We start from the raw sequence: 18,210 nt of genomic DNA on the forward strand, positions 1-18,210 counted from the left end.
AGGCCAAGTGCCAGGCCCTGCACTTGGGACACAACACCCCCATGGTACATTAGAGACCTGGGGATGTGTGGTTGGAAAGCTGCAACTCTGAGAGGGACCTGGAGGTATTGGTTAATAGTTGACTGAACATGAGTCAACAGTGTGCCCAGTTGGCCAAGAAAGCCATTGGCATCCTGGCTTGTGTTAGAAACACTGTGGCCAGCAGGAACAGGGAGGTGATCATCCCCCCTGTACTCAGCACTGGTGAGATCACACCTCAAGTATTGTATTCAGTTCTGGGCCCCTCACAATAGGAAGGACATTAAGGTGCTGGAGTGCGTCCAGAGAAGGGGAACAAGGCTCAGGTAGGGCCCGGAGCGCATGGCCTACGAGAAGCATCTGAGAGAGCTGGGGTTGTTCAGTCTGGAGAAGAGGAGGCTGAGGGCAGACCTCGTCACTCTCTACAACTACCTAAAGGGAGATTGGAGCAGGGAGGGGGCCAGCCTTTTCTCCTTGGTGACAAGTGACAGGACTAGAGGAAATGGTTACAAGCTGCACCAGGGGAGGTTCAGGCTGGGTGTTAGGAAATATTTCTTCATTGAAAGGATTATTGGAATGGCCTGCCCAAGGCAGTTGTGGAGTTGCTGTCCCTGGGGGTGTTCAAGCACCAGGGTGCTTAGGGACATGGTTTAGCGTTGACCCTTCAGTGCTCAGTCGAGAGTTAGACTGGGTGCTCTTTGAGGTCTCTTCCAACCAGATATATTCTGTGATATCTTGCTTTCTCTCTTACACTGTCATGTACTTGAATTGCATTAGGAGCAGTACTTACAAAAAGTAAACGTTAAGGCAAAATCTCTATTGAAAGACACCTTATGAATGGCAAGCCATCCTGTAAAATTTTCAGCTGCTCTGTTTTGGGAAGGTTTTCTTACTTACTTTGGATAATCAGAGAAGAGAAATGGTACTGTAGGACTGAGGCATAACTAACCTCCCACCACTCCTGTTACCAGTTTTCCCAACTAGCTGATTACAAATGATCAGTGGACCAGGGATAACAGCTTAAGAAAACCATGAATCATACTGAAGAGCAATTTGTGAATGCAAAAAGACAGAATTAGTTAGACTAATTCATTAGGTAAGCATCATTTGCAAAGCTCTTGTGGGCAAAGGGAAGTCTCTATAACAGCATTAGATGATGTTCAGCAGACCTAAGGGGGAAACCTCATCCCACATCTCTAATCCATTTTTCACTGAACTCACCTGACCCATCATGGCTGGCTAGGCCTCTGCCAAGCTTCCCTAGCCAGCCTTGTAGACTCTGATCCTCTGGCCAACAGGGCTAAGAAGCAGCATGGCCAGACAGACACCTTCATCTGCAGTAAGCAATGGCCAGGAGAAAATTCCCTTCCACTGCACTGGGCGGAGGTTCTCAGAAAAGAATACATACTTTAAATGTGGAAAAAGCTCCTTCTTTCCCACCCTCATCAAACATCCAGCTGGCCTGAAGCCTTCCCTTACAGCACAGGTAGAGAGGACCTTGTTCTAGCAGCTGGTGTAATTGACATATCATCTCCTGCGACAGCTAGCTAGGGACTAAAAGAGAGACGGCTCAACATGCTGTCAGCTGCAGTAACTGACATTGTGTCCCATTTTCAGGCAGCAGAGAGCACAGCTGAGGAAGGATCCTGCCCTCTCTGCTCCCAAACGCCTGTGGCAAAGTTGCTGCTTTACCCCCAGGTCCCACACAGCAATCTCATTAAGCTTCAAGCACAGTGTGTCCATCAAACACTATCGATCAGCCAGCTCTCCTTCCACCAGTGCCTGGCTGCCACTCAACCCCAGCACACGTTCCAAACCTCTCCTCTTGCAGACTAAAAAGGCAGTGTCATCTCTCCCATCTCTTACTTTACTGGCTTTGGACAGTACAAATGACTAGCCAAGCACACTTTCTGTTGATACACTGGTTTCTTTTTGTATCCTTTCACGCCTCCCTCAGGGCTGAGTTCCACACAGTTCCATGCATACCACTAGCACAACTAAAGGCAGTTGACTTCAGAGCACAAATACAACCTGCCTATTCTCACTGCCTAAACAGAAGCTGAAATAAAATAAAACAAAAAAGAAAAGAGCTTCACTTGGGGAGATAGGAGAGTTAAGGACTGAAAAAAACACCTTTTCCCACCGCAGAGGCTAGTGTGTGGAATTGTGTTGATATGACATTGTCCAATAGGACAGCAGCCTGTGATCAGATATGAATCTCGCATCCAAGACAGTCAATAAAGAAAACTGGGCTAAAGAAGCCTTCCAGCAGATGTGATTTATAAGCCATCCTACAACAGAAGGTCTGCTTTGAGACTCAGGCTTGGCCAGATACTGAGACCAAGCCACTGCAGTCCCCAGTTCTAACACCAGTGAGATGAGACCAGTGCAGCTCATATCAAATGAAATAATGAACAGTAAAGGGATGTGTCCTTTGTCACATCCCTCAAGTGTTTTGATCCATACAGCAGCTTGCATACAGCCAGGGCCATCAGTTGCTGCTTCATGGGAAATCCCATTCCCTTCCTTGCTGCAGCTGGCCAGGACCATGATGCTCTAGCAAAGGAGCAGGAAAGGAAAAGGGACTTACACATCTCTTGTCCACTTGTCTTGTTTGTGGCCCACACTGGGACAAAGTGAGTTGTCCAGTTAAGCAGCCTCTCAGGATGATTTCTCCATGGATGTGGCACCATGAGCCCTTTTTCTCCAGGTAGCACCAAGCTGCTGCACTGCAAGTCACATTTTATCCAGACCAGGATGGGTCTCTCCCTGCTTTACAAGTTACAACTCCATCCTTTAAAGCTCTTCGTTTTCTAGTATCAAAAGGACTTAGGATGACATCCCTGACTGATTTTTAGCTAAGCAGTCCTAAAAAACCTCACTGCATCACCTCCTCAGCTTCGGCAACATCCCCCAGCTCAAAACCCCTCTGAAGCACTACTGGAGGGATACACAGGGTGGGGGTCACTAGAAGCACAGTGCTCCAGAGAGTCTCAGGATGAGGGCTACTGACCCAGGCCTCTTGGCTTTGCTGATGCCAGTACTGCCTAAAAGCATGTAATCCCCTGAAGCCAACAAAATGTTAGCCCCTGTGTAAAGCAAGTTCGGCCACCCCTGCCTGCCTTGCACAGAGCCGCCTTCTTTCCTAGCCCTTGGCATCCTCATGGCCTGAAGTGCAGGCCTCGGGCAACCCCTGAGGCAATGACTGCTCAGTGTCCCAAGAAGCTTTGCCTGAAGCCATGGTTGCATCTGCAGAAGAAAAGGGATTTTATTCATCTCTCAGAGCACAGGGCTGGACTGCTGCAAGAGCCAGCACCCACTTAAATACATCAACTTTCTGTGTTGATAGCCTTTCCTAATCTGGGTCTTAATAAATGATTTATAATATCTAGAGGTAGAGAAAGCAATACTGCATGTGTCCATCTTGGTTTTGTCTCTTCCCCAGACACTGGCTCCTGTTGAAAATGGAAGACGACAAGATTTTGTCCTGGATGTTCTCACTCTTGATGAGTACAGAACTGGGTGGATTAGCTTGCTCTGGAAATCTATTCTACCCTGGTTGCCCAAACTAGCTGTTCATTTATCACAGCATTTCTTACAAGCATTGGAAGATGTTTGTAGGTTGGTTCTTCATGGGCCATGCATGTGGATTCACAAAGCCATGTTCATGCATGAATGGGGGAAGGACAGTGGTGCAAGTTAACATCATTCTCAGCTAAACATTTACATAAGGACTATGGGCTGGTGCAATGCTTGCTTATCCTCCCTTTTTTAGATACTACCGGCCCTGCTTGGTGCATGAAGACAGCAAAAGGCACCTCTGCCCTGGTCTGTGCACCCTTGGAAGGGTGTACAGCTCCATGCACTAATGAAGCTAAAGGCAGACAGCAGTTGACAGACGCTGCTGAAGTGGTCTCAGAGGAGAGCAAAGAATAACTCAGAGGCAGAAATGAAGCGACACAGATCCACAGCTCATGGGCCTCACATCAAACTCTCCCACTGTGCGGCGGTGGCCATCAGTGGAATTAACCTTCCGCTCTAATCACAATCATTAAATTCCTGCTAACGCCCCTGTCCTAGGTCTGTCCAAACAGCTCTGTTATCTGTCACCTCCCTACACGGTGAGCCTGGCTCCCCACTGCCTCAGCTCTCATTAATGCTGCTCTGACTGGCTGATGAGGCAAGTGGCAGCCGGCTCCAGAGCCCAGATGAGTTCTGTAGACAGCAGGGGATGTTTATCCAACATGGAGGGCATGAAAGTACAAAGAGAGACCACACAATTATTCAGCTATTGCACAGGGCCAGTCTCATTAAAGACAATCTCCCTGACAGGAATTAATCTGAAATGACAACCCAGTGAGCTAATTCAGCGAATGGGTCTGGGGCTTGGCCTGGTGCAAATTTCAGGGGTCTGTCTGGCATGTAGAGCTGAGCCTGCTCTGAGGAGGGTTAAGGCAGGAATGTATTAAGCTGGCCTTGTTCTGGCCAGAACCTACGTATCAGAAGGTGTGGAGCAGCCTCAGGTCTCCCTGAAGGGCACAATGAAGATTAAACTTCCTTACTACACCAATACCTTCTCCTTCCTCATTCTCTTGCAGCCTGAGGTCACGGATGGGTTCCAGCTCATTAAGTGCATAGTAATTCTGTCACTATCCCCTGTAACTGTAACCACCAGCCCAACTCAGATCTTTCCTCCAGGATACAACCTGCTGGCAATATTAGATGGCTTTTCATTTCTCTTTAATGTTAGAGCAGAGCTCTGGGAGGATATAAAATACACAGAGAGAAATAAGCAACTTAAAAGGTTTTTTATTTTTTAAGTAAAGATCTGGTATGGGGAGGTTGGTTTGAATCCCCAAGCAATGAAAAACATTTTCAGTTAGAGTGTAGTGCCTCAGTGCCTTTCTATGCTACCAGAATACATGGAAGAAAAAAAAAAAATGTTGACTGAACAGGTAACCCAAAAGACTCACGACATCTGCCCACAACCAAACCACCCAAGGCTGTGAACGCATTAAGTTTACTGGCTAAGGTGAAGTCAGGTGGTTGGCATTTGGATTAAGAAAGGAAAAACCTCTGAAGCAGTCAGGACAGCTGTCCATGATGTCCCTGCTGCTGGTCAGCAGGAATGTTTTCACCTCTGAATTTCCACTCAAGACAATGCTGCTGCCTAAGCCCACCTGACTGATTCACTGATTCACTCTGGGAAGTAACAGCCTCTTTGCTGAGCCATACAGTAGAGGCTGCACAAGAAGCTTGCTCCATGCTGCTATCATATGTGCTCTGCCTGGGTCAGTGGCTTCAAGCTGTCAGACTGCTTATTTGTTTTTAATCGTAAGTTAATTCTTGTTCTACTGGAACTGGTATGTCTGCTGTGCTACTCAGCCTGCTCCACAGTGCTGGAAACAGTCAGCTCATGTGGAAAGGCACGTGCTTGTCTTGTTGGGAGCCCCTCATGCATTGTTTAGGAAACCAAATTCCCCCAGACTCCTTGCAATCCCCCCAGGCATGACCAGCCAACCCTTGGAAGCTGTTGAACAGGAAGAGCTGGAGGAGCTACAGCATCAGTCAATTAATAAGCAGCACTTTTACTCTCACCCAGCCTCACTTTCAGCAGCTGCAGCAAGCAAATTTAATTCAAGGATTCCCAGGTGCCTTGCAAAGCATTCTGCTACTTGGGGATCTTCACATTACATGTGCCAATAGCTCTTCAAGCAAACTGGGGAGAGTGAAATGAAAACCAGCAAGCCATTCTACAACGGGGGGGGCATCCCAGATGGTTGCCGTTTGGACTTCAGCTCAGCAAGAGTTAATACCGCTGCAGACAGCCCCTCACCACTCTAGGACTACAGGCTGCTGCTACCACATTTGTCCATTATTAAGATGCTGAAAAGCACCTGCCAGGACCACTGAAGCTGAGGAGCTCCCAGGGCTGGAGAAGGTGGGCTGGTTAAGCTTTTGTCAACTTGATGCTGGCAATAAATCAGTTGTGTCTGACCACGTGTAAGACCCATTTATCTCAGCAGAATATTCCCCTTCCATCTTAGCGCTCTAGGAGTATTTTTGTGCCACCACAGCTACTGCCTGGAAACCGATGTATCCAGTGAGGAGGGTGCACAGGCAAATGGCAGCTCCTCATTCAGGCAGAGAAATTTCCTTTCTTAACAGCTAGCCAGTTAGCAATGTTTTTAAGCTTTTGAGATTTTCACAGCTATATTCAGTAATGTTCTGCAGCCCAGCAATGGAGCAGCAGGACACAAAGCTTAGCCCAGATGCCCTAACACAGAGGAGAAGGCATGACAAAGCAACAAAGCCTGCAGGATGTAGAAGAGTGTGATGGAACAAGCCAAAGAGTGAAAGGTCAGAAGGTGTCACAAGACTGCTTGGAGCCCAAGTGAGAGACCACAGGGTAAACATCAGGAAGGCAGTGACAGAAGCACAGAGGCAGTTGTGGGAAGTGGTAGGTTGGAGACAAAAGGCGAAGTGATCCCCTAGGGCAAGGAAATGAAAAGGGCTCAGCAAGACCTCAGCATGGCACACAGAGGTGGAAACCTCACTATGAAACACAACTGTCTTTGTCAGAGGAGAGCCTCTAGGAGGCAATATCATGAAACCGTTTTCCAGAGTGTTTCCCACTTGTGTTGGACAGAAGTGGGAACAAATCTTCCCTACTTCTTCCTCTCCGTGCCCTCCCTTATTCACATCAAGGCCATCACGATGGTGCCTGCATCCATTCCTAAGAGCCTAACCATACAAGGGACTGGGCTACAGCAGGGCCATGGTACACACACTTCCAATAGTCACATCTATGTGGTGATGCTGCAAAGGAAACAATAACAACAGTAATCGATGGAGTATGAACAAAACTGGAGAGGGAGGTGTTAAATTTGCACAGGCATTAAGCTTCCTTCATATCATAACTTAAAACAGAAATGCAGTTTTTCCATTTGCTTGATCTCTTTCGGTAGGAGCTCAATGAAGAACGGATCCAAGATCACTTCTAGGCACTGTGCAAAATGATAAAACCTCATCATCACTGAACAATAAAAATCCGAAATTAGTTCACTAAGTTGTAGTGCTGATAATAGCGAAACTCATCTAAGAGGGAAGCGATACTATGACAAACTACCCTCATTATTAGAGGCTCCCCTGTGTCCTGTATTATTATTAAGCACTGACAATGTGCTCTGCATGCTTTGAGTAACAAACAAAGGCTGTCCCACCCCAGAGAGCTCAATCAAATGGAGACATAAAACTGGAGCCTACTGTGCCGAACTAGAGGAAGGAGACACTTGAATCTTTTTAATTATTTTGTTTTCTATCTACAGAGTAAACAAACTTTTCCTTGTAAAATGCATTTGCTTCTAAGCTACCACCGAATGGTAAAAACTCCCAATTTTAAGCATCTCTATTTAAAAAAAAATAAAATTGAATTCAGGCACTGTGCTGAGAGTGAATGAAAGTACCTGGCAGTCCTGCTAGGTTAATGTGCTCTTTAAAAACATCAGACTTTTCCCTAACCCAACTAGTGATCTCTTCAGATTTTTCTCAGTTTCCCCTACCCCAGTATGATTCCTCTTCGTACTCAGAAACCTTGAAATCCTCTTTTCTTCCCCTGCAGAATTTATATGTCCCAAATGGCTTCATTATTGTGACAGTATGAAAGCCCTTGTGCAACACAAACAGCCGATGACTTTTTCCTGCGGTGTCTGCCTGGAGAGCTCTTCAGCTTATTGCCTTTATTTCACGGGAGTGAGGAGGATAGAATTCCATTCACGTGAGTCTTTGGCCTATAAAATCTACAATACCTGCTAATGACTGTGGGGTTTCATTCACATCAAAACCCCATTCAAAACACTGAACATGAACAGTCTGATGGGACTGCAAGGCATTGAAAGACCTTGATCATACCCATCACCAGAACTAAAAACGAACCTGACCTGAGTACTTGGCCACTCGCTTCCATTTGTGGGGGAAGGTGCAAGACCATCAGCATCAAGAAGTTTCATCACCTTCAACTCTTAATTGGCAAGGAAACATTGACTCAACTGCCTCCTGAGAGGTCTTCGCATGCACCAAGGCTCCTGAAGAGCAGACTTTACCTGCCGGACTTCCAGGCGGTACTTGAGGATGGGATCCACAGCATCAGGTTCTTTCTGTGTCCACTGCAGCACGTAAGAGTAATTCTTGGATTGCTTCTGGCTCAAGGTAGGGTTGGGAGTGTCATAGTAAAACTCGGGGCTGTAAGCTTTTGCTGGAGGGGAAAAAAGAAGAGAGAGGAAAACAAAAGAGCAAGATGAAGGGGTACATAAATTACAAAGAGATGTGATGAAAGTGAAACAGCCCCACTCACCCAGCTCATTCACTTGCTTTTGACGTGATGGACACCTTTACAATTGAGGCTGGTCCACTGACAGTGCCATCATTTTCTCAGAATCTCCACTGCTTTCACAGCCTGAACTACTGGGAGGGTTAGTAGCCCGGAACACCAGTGGGGCATGACTGACACCAGAGAAGGTGCAAACAACTTCAGTTCTCCAGTGGGAATCAGGTCTAATCTTTTCTCTCTTGCTTTGTAGTTTAGATTGAGGTAACAGCTTTAAACTGGCATTTCTCCTGTTTCATCTGATGCTTTAGAGAGCCTCCTGCTAACAAACCCCAAAGAAAGATCACTTGGCCAGTAGGTCATAGCAAAAGTGTTATTTATCACACAGGGACCATGGCATTAAAAAGAAGACTTTGCTCCTTCTACATCTCCCCTGCCTTGGCCACACAGCACTCCAGCCTCTTTGTAACATAACAGTCAAGTCAGCTGCAAAGGAGATGTTGACCTCAGCCTGGGTAAAAACAGCAGGAGCTTTTGCAGAGGAGGAGATGTCTTATCTAAACCCATGTCTCCCCTTAAAAAAAAGAGGGCAGCAGAAAAAAGGGAAATGCAGGAGACATGATATACCAGAAAGAAATTGGATAGTTCAGAGAACAAGATATTTCTTGTCATTTCCCCTGCTGCTGTCCTAAACCACTACCAAACAGGGTTTTAAGTCTACTGCCATGCAGCCCAGGTAGACTAATGCACAAGACTCAGAAGCAACTCCAGGTCTTACCCACAACTGGTTTCGACCTGTTTGAAATTACCTTCTTTTCACTTTTTGCACCTAAGTTTTTGGCAGGTCCTGTCCTGGGCCAGGCAGGATCTGGACCTGAACCAAAATTCTCCTTTCTGGGTTCCTGTCCAATGTGGACCTTTGCAGACTGGAAAGATGCAGGGCAACAAGGGATGCTGGAGAGCAGAACAGGCATAAACACTGTATCCCAGCTGATGGTGCACCCTTCCACTTGAATCACAGGCTCTGCCATTCTGTGTGGTTATAATTAGGCTCAAAAGGATTCAGTGTTTACTTTTTATGAACTCAGGTGGGTAATATTGATGTTTATTTTCAAGTTCTTTTCTTATTATTATTTTTATTGACTTGAATTTTTGCACAAACAAGAAGTTCAGCATCACCTCAGAGACCAGTTGCTGCTTATTCAACTTGTATTGACTGTGGAAGTCAAGCTTCATAATAAATTCCAAAATAAAACCAGAACTGATGATAATCATCACCTTGCATGATATTAATTCCTTATTAATTGACTCCAGGATGGAAATTTAAGCTTAAAAAAAAATAAGCCTTCTAATAGACATACAGCACATCAAGACAATTCTGGAACTTCCTTTTTGAAAAGTTTTACTACTTCTGCAAAGTTTTGTTTTTTTGCCTACTACTGATGGGAAGACGTGAAGGTTATTAGAATCACAGAAAGAATCATAGGATCATAGAATCATATTCACATCACCTTTCAGGGCTTTTCTGTGTTTGTGGCTAGTAGAAGTGCAGATGGTGAGCAGTATGGGCTGCCTTGATAACTTGCTCTAAGGGAGAGGGTTGGATGTCTCACTATCCTTCCAAAACATTTCAGAAAGCTTACCCTCCCATCCATACAATAAACTAATCTCAGGCTGGGCAGATGTATGTACTCGGTTCTGGTACATATGAACACCTCAAAGTCATAAATGAGTCACTGCCTCCCTGTCAGATGGGGAGATTTAGGGTCCTTCTTTCACAGAGAAGGAACAGGAACATAGAGACTGTGCCATTCCCCTAGCTCACACAGGAAGGCTGTGGCTCCTGGGAATGAGAACTTGGGCAGTCCTGAGCCCAAATGCAGCAGTCAAACCCCTGGATCATTTTCCAGGTTGCTCTGCAGGTTCAGGTCTAATTGATTTGTAACTGATGGCCCTAGGTTCAGCTAGGATAGGGTTAATTTTCTTCACAAGAAGTTGGGAGGGCACACGCAGGATAGCCAGCCAGCCAATGGGGTATCCATACCATACAAACTCATGCCAGCTCTATAAGAGGGGAGTCTGGCATGGGGTTTTAGGTGCACAGGTGGGTGATGTTGTTGCATTTTATGTTACTTGGTTTTATATATTCCTTTTTTTACTATTGTTGTCATTCCTGTTGTTAATTTGTTCTTTGTACTGTCCTCCTAAACACCCCTTACCTCAACTTGCAGGTTTCTGCGTTTTCCTCCCTATTTTCCTTTCCCATCCCACCGGGGAGAGGAGTTTGGGATGTGTGTGTGAGTGGCTGCATAGGACTCAGATGCAGCTGAAACCCTTGACACTGACAGAAGCAGAGATGTCTGGAGCTAAAAAACTACCACCAGATATTAACATCTTGGAAATGGAGAAGGGATGCAGGAAAAAAAGTGCTTGCTGCTTCCCTGATGAGTGCTCTCCAGGGATGAATGCTGCTTTCTGCTGAGGGTGTCTTACTTGGTGGGGCACAGTGTGGCACAGTGTGGCACACCAGGTGGCAATATGTATTTGAAATTAATGTTCTGGGAACGTTCCTGACCATGCTAGGGACATAGCTTGCTGTGGTTACCCATAGGGAAATATGGTCTGCCATCACTTACTTAATGACATGACCAAGCTTATGAAGAAAAGTAGAAAGGGCTAAAGTTCCCAAGTAAAATCCACTGCCAGAAAAATCCCAGAAAATCTCAAAGGATGAGAGCAAAGTCCTAAAAATGGACCCAGACACTAAAGTACTTTGGGCTTCTTCATTTCTGAGAGCATCTCAGAGTTACAGGATACTTGAACCATCCCAAACCCTGGGAAAGGTCTGCTTCAAAATCATGCCTCTCTGGATGTTATTTATTCTCATTTGTTCAACCCTGACTTGAAAAGTATTATAAATCAGCCCTGACTGGAAACTCAGTATTTTGGCTTCATTGAAGAGCTTTTCTACAAACTGGTGCCCAAGTCAATTCTGGGGTCATGGGAAAAGTAGATTTAACAATCAGGTGGAGAGGCTAGGTCAGATGTGTGGTTTTAGATGCTGTATCTCTGGCATCCTTCTTTGCAGTTGCAGGTGCCAGGGAGGAGGACCTTTACAGTACTTGCTGGACTCACAGAGTGAGCAGCAAATCTACCTATTCTCATCTCATGTTCATCCTAGTAGGTGTCACGAGACACAGACAAACAAGAGACACAGGGAAAGTACAGGAATATATCCTACTTTTTTTCACTTTTTAGGGGGAAATTACATGGTTTGGAAGCTGCTGGGGGATATGGAGAGAGTCTGTCACTCCTCCTTGGTCAATATTTCTCTACAATACATTTTGGCCAAGACTAAAAGCTAATTACGGCTTGAGATAAGTCCTGTATCTTTCAAGTAAGTGGACAAAGGTACCAGTGACTGGCACTAACTGTTCCAGATCCATCCCAGACTTGAGAGACTGCCTGAGTGATGGCAGCAGATCTCCTTCTTGGCTTAGGGGAACTTATCCCTTCTGAACGCAGCAGTAGAGGTTGCCTGTACTGGCACCAGTTTATGGGGAGCAAGCTTCCTACCCTCATGACTCCACCAACAGCTCGCTCCAATGCATGCTCTGTAACTTACCAGACACCTGGAAGAGGCAGGTGGAGACCCCCACATCATTGGAAATGCTGCACTCATAGGTACCGCTGGTCTCTCGGCTAACGCTGTCCACCTTCAGCTCAGAGTAGTCCTGCTGCTCTGCCAGGGGCTGTGCCAGAAGAGTCCCGTTGAAGCGCCAGACAGAGGTGGCCACCTTCATGGGGCTGCCCTTCAACATGGTGCAGCGCAAGGCGATGCTGCGCCCCAGGCCCTGGCGTATGTCCTGGAAGGCCGGTTCCACTACGGGGGGGACTGGAGACCGAACAGAGCAACAGATGGGGATGCCGTCAGGAAACTGCCATCTCGCTCAGCACGGTCACCACAGTGGTGCCTCTGGAGAGACAGGCACCTATGATTTCCAAAAGCATATTTATTTTCTAGTGGGAGACAGGGTTCATCAAGCTAACAGCAGTTGTTTGAGATCCCCTTCTGACTGGCCTGGGACCACCTCCTACCTCACTCCCTTTTAGGGGTGCTCGGTAGCAAGTACTCATCCGACAGTGAGACACTGCTTGGAGGAACTACCAAGACCTTCTCTTTCATATGAGCAGTGCAAGTCCAGCAGCTGAGTGCCACACCTCGGATTCAATCCTCAGATCCTAATCAGGATAATTGTAGTCTTCATATCCAGCACCAGCTGTACTTGGGTACACTCCCAAGCAGTTATATTCATGTTCTTCCGGTCAGCATCCCACTGGGTTATCAGAGACTTCATGTTCAGATGGAAGGATGTGCACCGGCTGTTCCCACAGAGGACAGACCTGAAGGGGTGTCAGAGAGTGTCTCCCAACTGCATCAATACAGCACATCAGGGATTGGCTACAGGGACTCTGGGTCCTACTTTTGTCTCTGACAATTACCCAACTCCAGGGGCACAGAAGCACCTGTGGGTACACAGTGTACAAGCATCCCCTCCACTTGGTAGCCCTTCTTTTATAGTGGTTGATTGTTTTCTAGGTACCTGTTCTCGACTCAGCCTCTGGGCCCTTTGTTGCACTTAAGTGGATTAAAAGCAGCTCTTGACTGAGCTCACATTGCCGTGCTGAGTGGCATGGTCAGCTCATTACAGATGGCTTTGCTAGCAGTGTGTCTCTGCGGGTGCTCCAAGCACTGACTTGCCTTTGGCTCACAGGCCTCCCACCTCACGGTGAGAATAATGTGAGAAGTTGTTTGATTAGACCTGGTGCCGTGAATGTGTCATCTCCATGCCTAGCTGTTATCCCATTTCCTGGGTCACATCTGCTCCTTAATTGAAGCTGGTGAGGTCTCACATTATAATCAAGGACAGCTGGTGATGGGGGGCAGGGGTGGGGGTGAGAAACAGGGAGAGAAAAGAAAAAGGAAATCTTAAAGAAAAATGGCACAGGAGCTCCAGATGTACTCAAAGCAATCTATATCTTATGAGGAGGAAAGAGAGGGGTGGGAGAATAGGTTCTCTCACTGCACAAAGTAGCACCTGTGTGTACAGCAGGACCAGAATAAGAGAAAAGGTCTGAAATTGGACAGGTGTTCCCTGCAAGAACACATGCTGTAAGGCAAGTGCCTGCCTGGTCTCACTGAGGGAGTGTCAGGGCTGGTAAAGTGTCAGAGAGGGGCAAGGCTGGGACATTCAAGATGCTTCCTCAGGTCACAGGAATAGCAAGGCAGCCAAGGATCCAGAAGATATTTAATCTTCTTCAGATGAGAAATGGGATTTACTTGATTTGCACTGGGACAAACTCTGGACCTGTGCTATCACCTTGTGAAGGGAATGTCTGAAAGGGCCTATAGAGTAAAGAATGATTACATTTTCTCCTCTTGTCTCTGAAACTAGGAAACACCCAACAAGCATTAACTCTGCAGTTAGTCCTAGGGCCCCAGGGTTTTCTGGAGAGAAAAGAAAACTGAAGCAGGTCATCTCATCACTGGAAAGGATACACTACTATGCCAAGGGGCCCCTATTCCTAAAACCTGCCAGTAGATATGAAAGTGAAGTAGTCACCAGCAGTCACTGAGCCTGCAGTGCCTACTGGGGAGCCCACACTTATTCAAGTAAGTCATACACAAAAGGGAAATCCACCACCAAGGCAGGGATTCAGTCTGCAAATCCTAGCAGTCCACAACACAGCCCCTTTTCATCCGTGGCTTAAACGCAAAATAAATGAGCCAGTGCTCTGACTCCCCAGAACTGTGAACCAAACAGCAAGCACATCTAAGATACCAGCTGTCTCGGAGCAAAGACCTCCAACATGAGTCCTCCACAGACTCCTCTAGGCAACTGCAGAAAATAATGATTTTTTGCAGGTGTTTGTAATAGCCATATGGAAGCAGCATCCCCACTGGCTATAAAGGAGCAGTATCTGGCTACCTGGGCTCACTAAGCTGCCATGGTGCTCTTTAGGTAGCTTGGGTATCAGCCTGTTTTTAGCCCAGTTCCAAAGGTGGGTTCTTGTTCTGAGGCTCCTCAAATGCCTTGCTGTATCTCATCTGAACTCCAGTGCATGCAGCTGAAGTGCTCTTTTAAGCAGCAGCCACACTGCAGACAGCAAGTTGCTATACTTCAAGAAGGAGGTAAAAGTCCTCTGCATACACAGGGCTTCAGGACTGGCTGATAAGATAGGACATTTTCTCGCAGCACACAGCTGAACTCTAGAAGAGTTAGCTGGCAGGAGGAGTGACAAAATGGGTGAAAGGGGCAGCACGTTACTTTCTACACAACATTGAAGAGGTGAATATCCTCCAGCAACCTTAAGATGTGGATGCTATGAAACACAAGCAGCAGAATTAAATCAAATTGGTCAAAACACAGGTTATCTAATCCAGCGTGCCAGGCACACTAAAGCAAAGCCAGCCTGTAGGCAGCAACCTTGCTGTGAGCCATAGCAGATGGTTTGAACTGAAGGGTTACTAAGCTAAGCACGGTGTTCACAATGATGGAGGGCCAAGAGCAAGGGAAGCACAACAGAGAAATATCAAATATCACATTTCTTTGTGCCCTGATAACCTGTTATTTTCTTAGTTTCAGTGGAAATAACCAGGACTAAAAATCCTCATCCTGCTAGATGAGTGAGACTTGCACTGGCTGTTGAGCTGTGCTCAGGTCTCCAAGTATTTCTTTTAAGCCTGTTTTTATTTTAGCCTTGAGGAAAAGAGCAGCACTCTTCCTTACAAGAGCCAAACTGCTTGCAGGAGAGACCACCATCTCCTTGCACCGTTACTGTGCTGTCCTGCTTGGGCACAGATCAAAAAGCAGTATTCAGTGATTCTTGCAATTCAGAAGGCAGAGAGGCCTCTTTCACCAATGCTGAAGTCAGATCATCCCAGGATGGCAGTGATTCACTACGGAACATTTTTCACTTGTGGGATAAACACAGAATCATTTTTTCGCTTTAAAAATTAGGGGTGTTGTCATGAGGCTGCTCCATCTGATACAGATGAAAGGCAAAGAAAGGCTCATATTGGAGTAGACTGGTGCACAGAAAGCAGTGACAAGCTTAAACACAGACCAGCATGTGCAGAACAAGGGAACATCGAGTGAAAAAACTTCACATGATGAGCTCAGGCAAGAACTGAGAGGGCAAAAAATCCTAGACACTACAGTACAACACTATCATGCAAGACCATGCAAAGTCTGCTTTCCTACTGCGGCTTGAGGACTGTGAATATCATATCCTGGTCAATTCCCAAATGCTGGCTCATTTCTAAAGGCTGTCAGGGATGAAAAGTTCATTCATAACTTGCTTTTAGACTCACAGGCAGCCCTTTTCCCCCTGTAGCTGTCCTGACCAGTAGCTGACAACAGCCATCTCTGTAGGTACTCAGATGCCTACATTGTACTACTGTTCTATGCAGCTCTCATTTTTCTACAAGTATTTACTTCCCACAATGCTTCCTCTGCTGCAAAGAGCACCACAGAGCAGCAAATGGCCAGGTGGAAAAGAAAGGCACAAGCCAGAAGATGGCCTTCCTGAGGTCACATGAACTGACAGCATCAGGCAAGCAGCTCTGGAGTCCTGTATCTTAACCCACACCTTAGTCTAGGAAGCCCAGGCTTCCTCCTCTGTCAAAAACACTCTTTACTCTTCAATCATCATTCATATTTTAATTTAAATTCCAAAAAGTGCAACATGTAACACAAGCAATGAAAACAAGCCCTGATAAAAGCAGCTTTATTTTCAGCAGCTCTCATCCCACTCTGCTGAATGACTCCCTCCAAGCTTAGCCATGCAGTCACAGCATCAGTGGGACTCATGCTTGCAAACTTCACCTTCTCCCAGGAGAGCTAACTGACCACTCACTTGATGGATTAACATTGCAAAGGACACACAGATAAGCTGGTATGAAAAACTGTTCTTTGTGGTTAGTTACAGTTACTAGTGGTTTGTTATTCAAAGTGTCTGATGACACCAGGCAGCAATTTCTCTGGAAAGCAAGTCAGCACAGGCCTTGTGAGATCTATATGATCCCATCCAGAATCCATTTACATTCTGATAGGTACCCTTCTGCAGTCATACTGGCTGCAGTTTTCCCTAATATACCCTAGATGACCAAAGCAATCCAGCAAAGGGTGCTTCCCTTATCCAGCCCTTGGTGCCATAACTGGGGGTAATAAAGATGTCACAGGTATCAAAAGATACTTGTACCCTTGTTTTTACAGCAGGTGGAAAACCGTGGTTTCAGTTCCAGACCTTAGCTCTCTACCCAAGTAAGCAGGAGATCTTTTATTGTCACAAGTCTGGGAAATTACAGCTGAGTAATTCTGTTCCCTACAGCATCCACATCTCCAGAATGCATACCAGGCACCAGCAGTTTTATCATGTGGAGACAAATCATAGAATAGTTTTGATTAGAAAAGACCTTTAAGATCATCAGGTTTAACCATTACCTAACTATACCAAGTCTGGTGCTAAACCATGTCCCGTAACCCCACATCTGTACATCTTTTGAACATCTCCAGGGGTGTGGATTCAACCACACACCAGTACATCAGGATATCCAACTGCCCAATATTTACAGGCTCAGTGTCATCTTCTTGTTTATGACAGATGATGTAATTGAGTAGTTGAAAGAGGGAAGATGGAGGAAGGCTTGCTCAGCCTACTTCAGTTAAAAGCCAGAATCTTTCTTTCATCTTCTATACCTTCTGCCTTTGCACTTCAGTCTCCCCATGTATAAAGAGATAGAACATACATTTTATGAAGTGCTTGAAAGCCAAGTTGCAATTATTGTTACTTCATAAAAAACAAATTTGTCTGAGTACAATTTCTGCTAGACAAGTGGATGCAGGGACTGGAGAAGCAGGGCTCAGAGGAGAGAAGGCTTAGTTCTGTGCTAGTTGCTTGCTTTTAAAAGAAGAGCAAATGAAATGTACTCACTACCAGCTTTTCTGCTTTCCTCTTCTCTGAGCTTTCCAAGCCAATTAGCTCAACCAGTTTTCACCTTGTTTTAATAAAGAGGGATTTACTAAAGGATTTCCTCTTTAGCGTGATGAGCTGTGCTGATTAATACATGAGACCCCTAGCTCACTTTACAAAATGCTTTGAAGAAAGCCCATCCTGGGCGAGAATTTCCAGATCTTCTGCCTCACAGATATATCTCCTTAAAAAAGATCTGTCCCAGATATACTGGAACTCCACTCAGATTTGCTGTCCAATTAATTCATGCTAACAAGACACTACAAAGACAAGTATTCTCCTGCAGTGTAAAGCCACCTCATTCCCATGCTTCAGTTACCTTCAAGGGCCTGGTTTCAAAACTGTATGCTCCCTAAACTGAACAAGATAAGTGGGAAAAGATGGTGTATGTACGGAAGACACACATTTGTATGTGAAATGCATACTGAGAATTCTGCCCCCACCCACCCAATTAGTGAAGAGAATGGAGAGAGAAATGAACAAGGCCAGACAGTGGGCATTTCAGAGCCAACACCTTCAATCACTGCCAGACCAATGGCATAACCCAAACTTAGGTTTTACTTGCCTCAGACTAACATGATAATAATCTCTAATGCACAGCCAGTTTTGCTAGTTAGAGCAAGGTGAAGCAGGGTGGATCTGAAATTCTCCTTCCTACCCACATGTCCACAAGAGGGGAACCCTCCCATGTGTAGCACTGTCAAGACCACCAACTCTCTGCTCAAGTTCTGTCTCTGTCTTCTAGAAGATAACAAGATGTCAGCTCATACCCACACATCTGTTATTACATGTTTCTGTTTAACAAATTGAGCTGGCAGTGACATGCCGCT

General features: G+C 45.9%; 1 protein-coding gene across 1 annotated transcript in view; it reads right to left on the reverse strand.

Moving 5' to 3' along the window:
• The window catches only part of MDGA1 (MAM domain containing glycosylphosphatidylinositol anchor 1), a 154,386-nt gene that overhangs the window by 47,449 nt on the left and 88,727 nt on the right, over positions 1-18,210 (reverse strand). Inside the window, exons 9-10 of the mRNA XM_054398519.1 lie at positions 11,970-12,239; positions 8,121-8,272 (exon numbers count right to left, since the gene is read on the reverse strand). Coding sequence (XP_054254494.1) covers positions 8,121-8,272; positions 11,970-12,239 — 422 coding nt within the window. The remainder of the gene's footprint in view (positions 1-8,120; positions 8,273-11,969; positions 12,240-18,210) is intronic.

The sequence above is a fragment of the Indicator indicator genome, chromosome 2, assembly GCF_027791375.1.
Source record: "Indicator indicator isolate 239-I01 chromosome 2, UM_Iind_1.1, whole genome shotgun sequence".
Classification (NCBI taxonomy): domain Eukaryota; kingdom Metazoa; phylum Chordata; class Aves; order Piciformes; family Indicatoridae; genus Indicator; species Indicator indicator.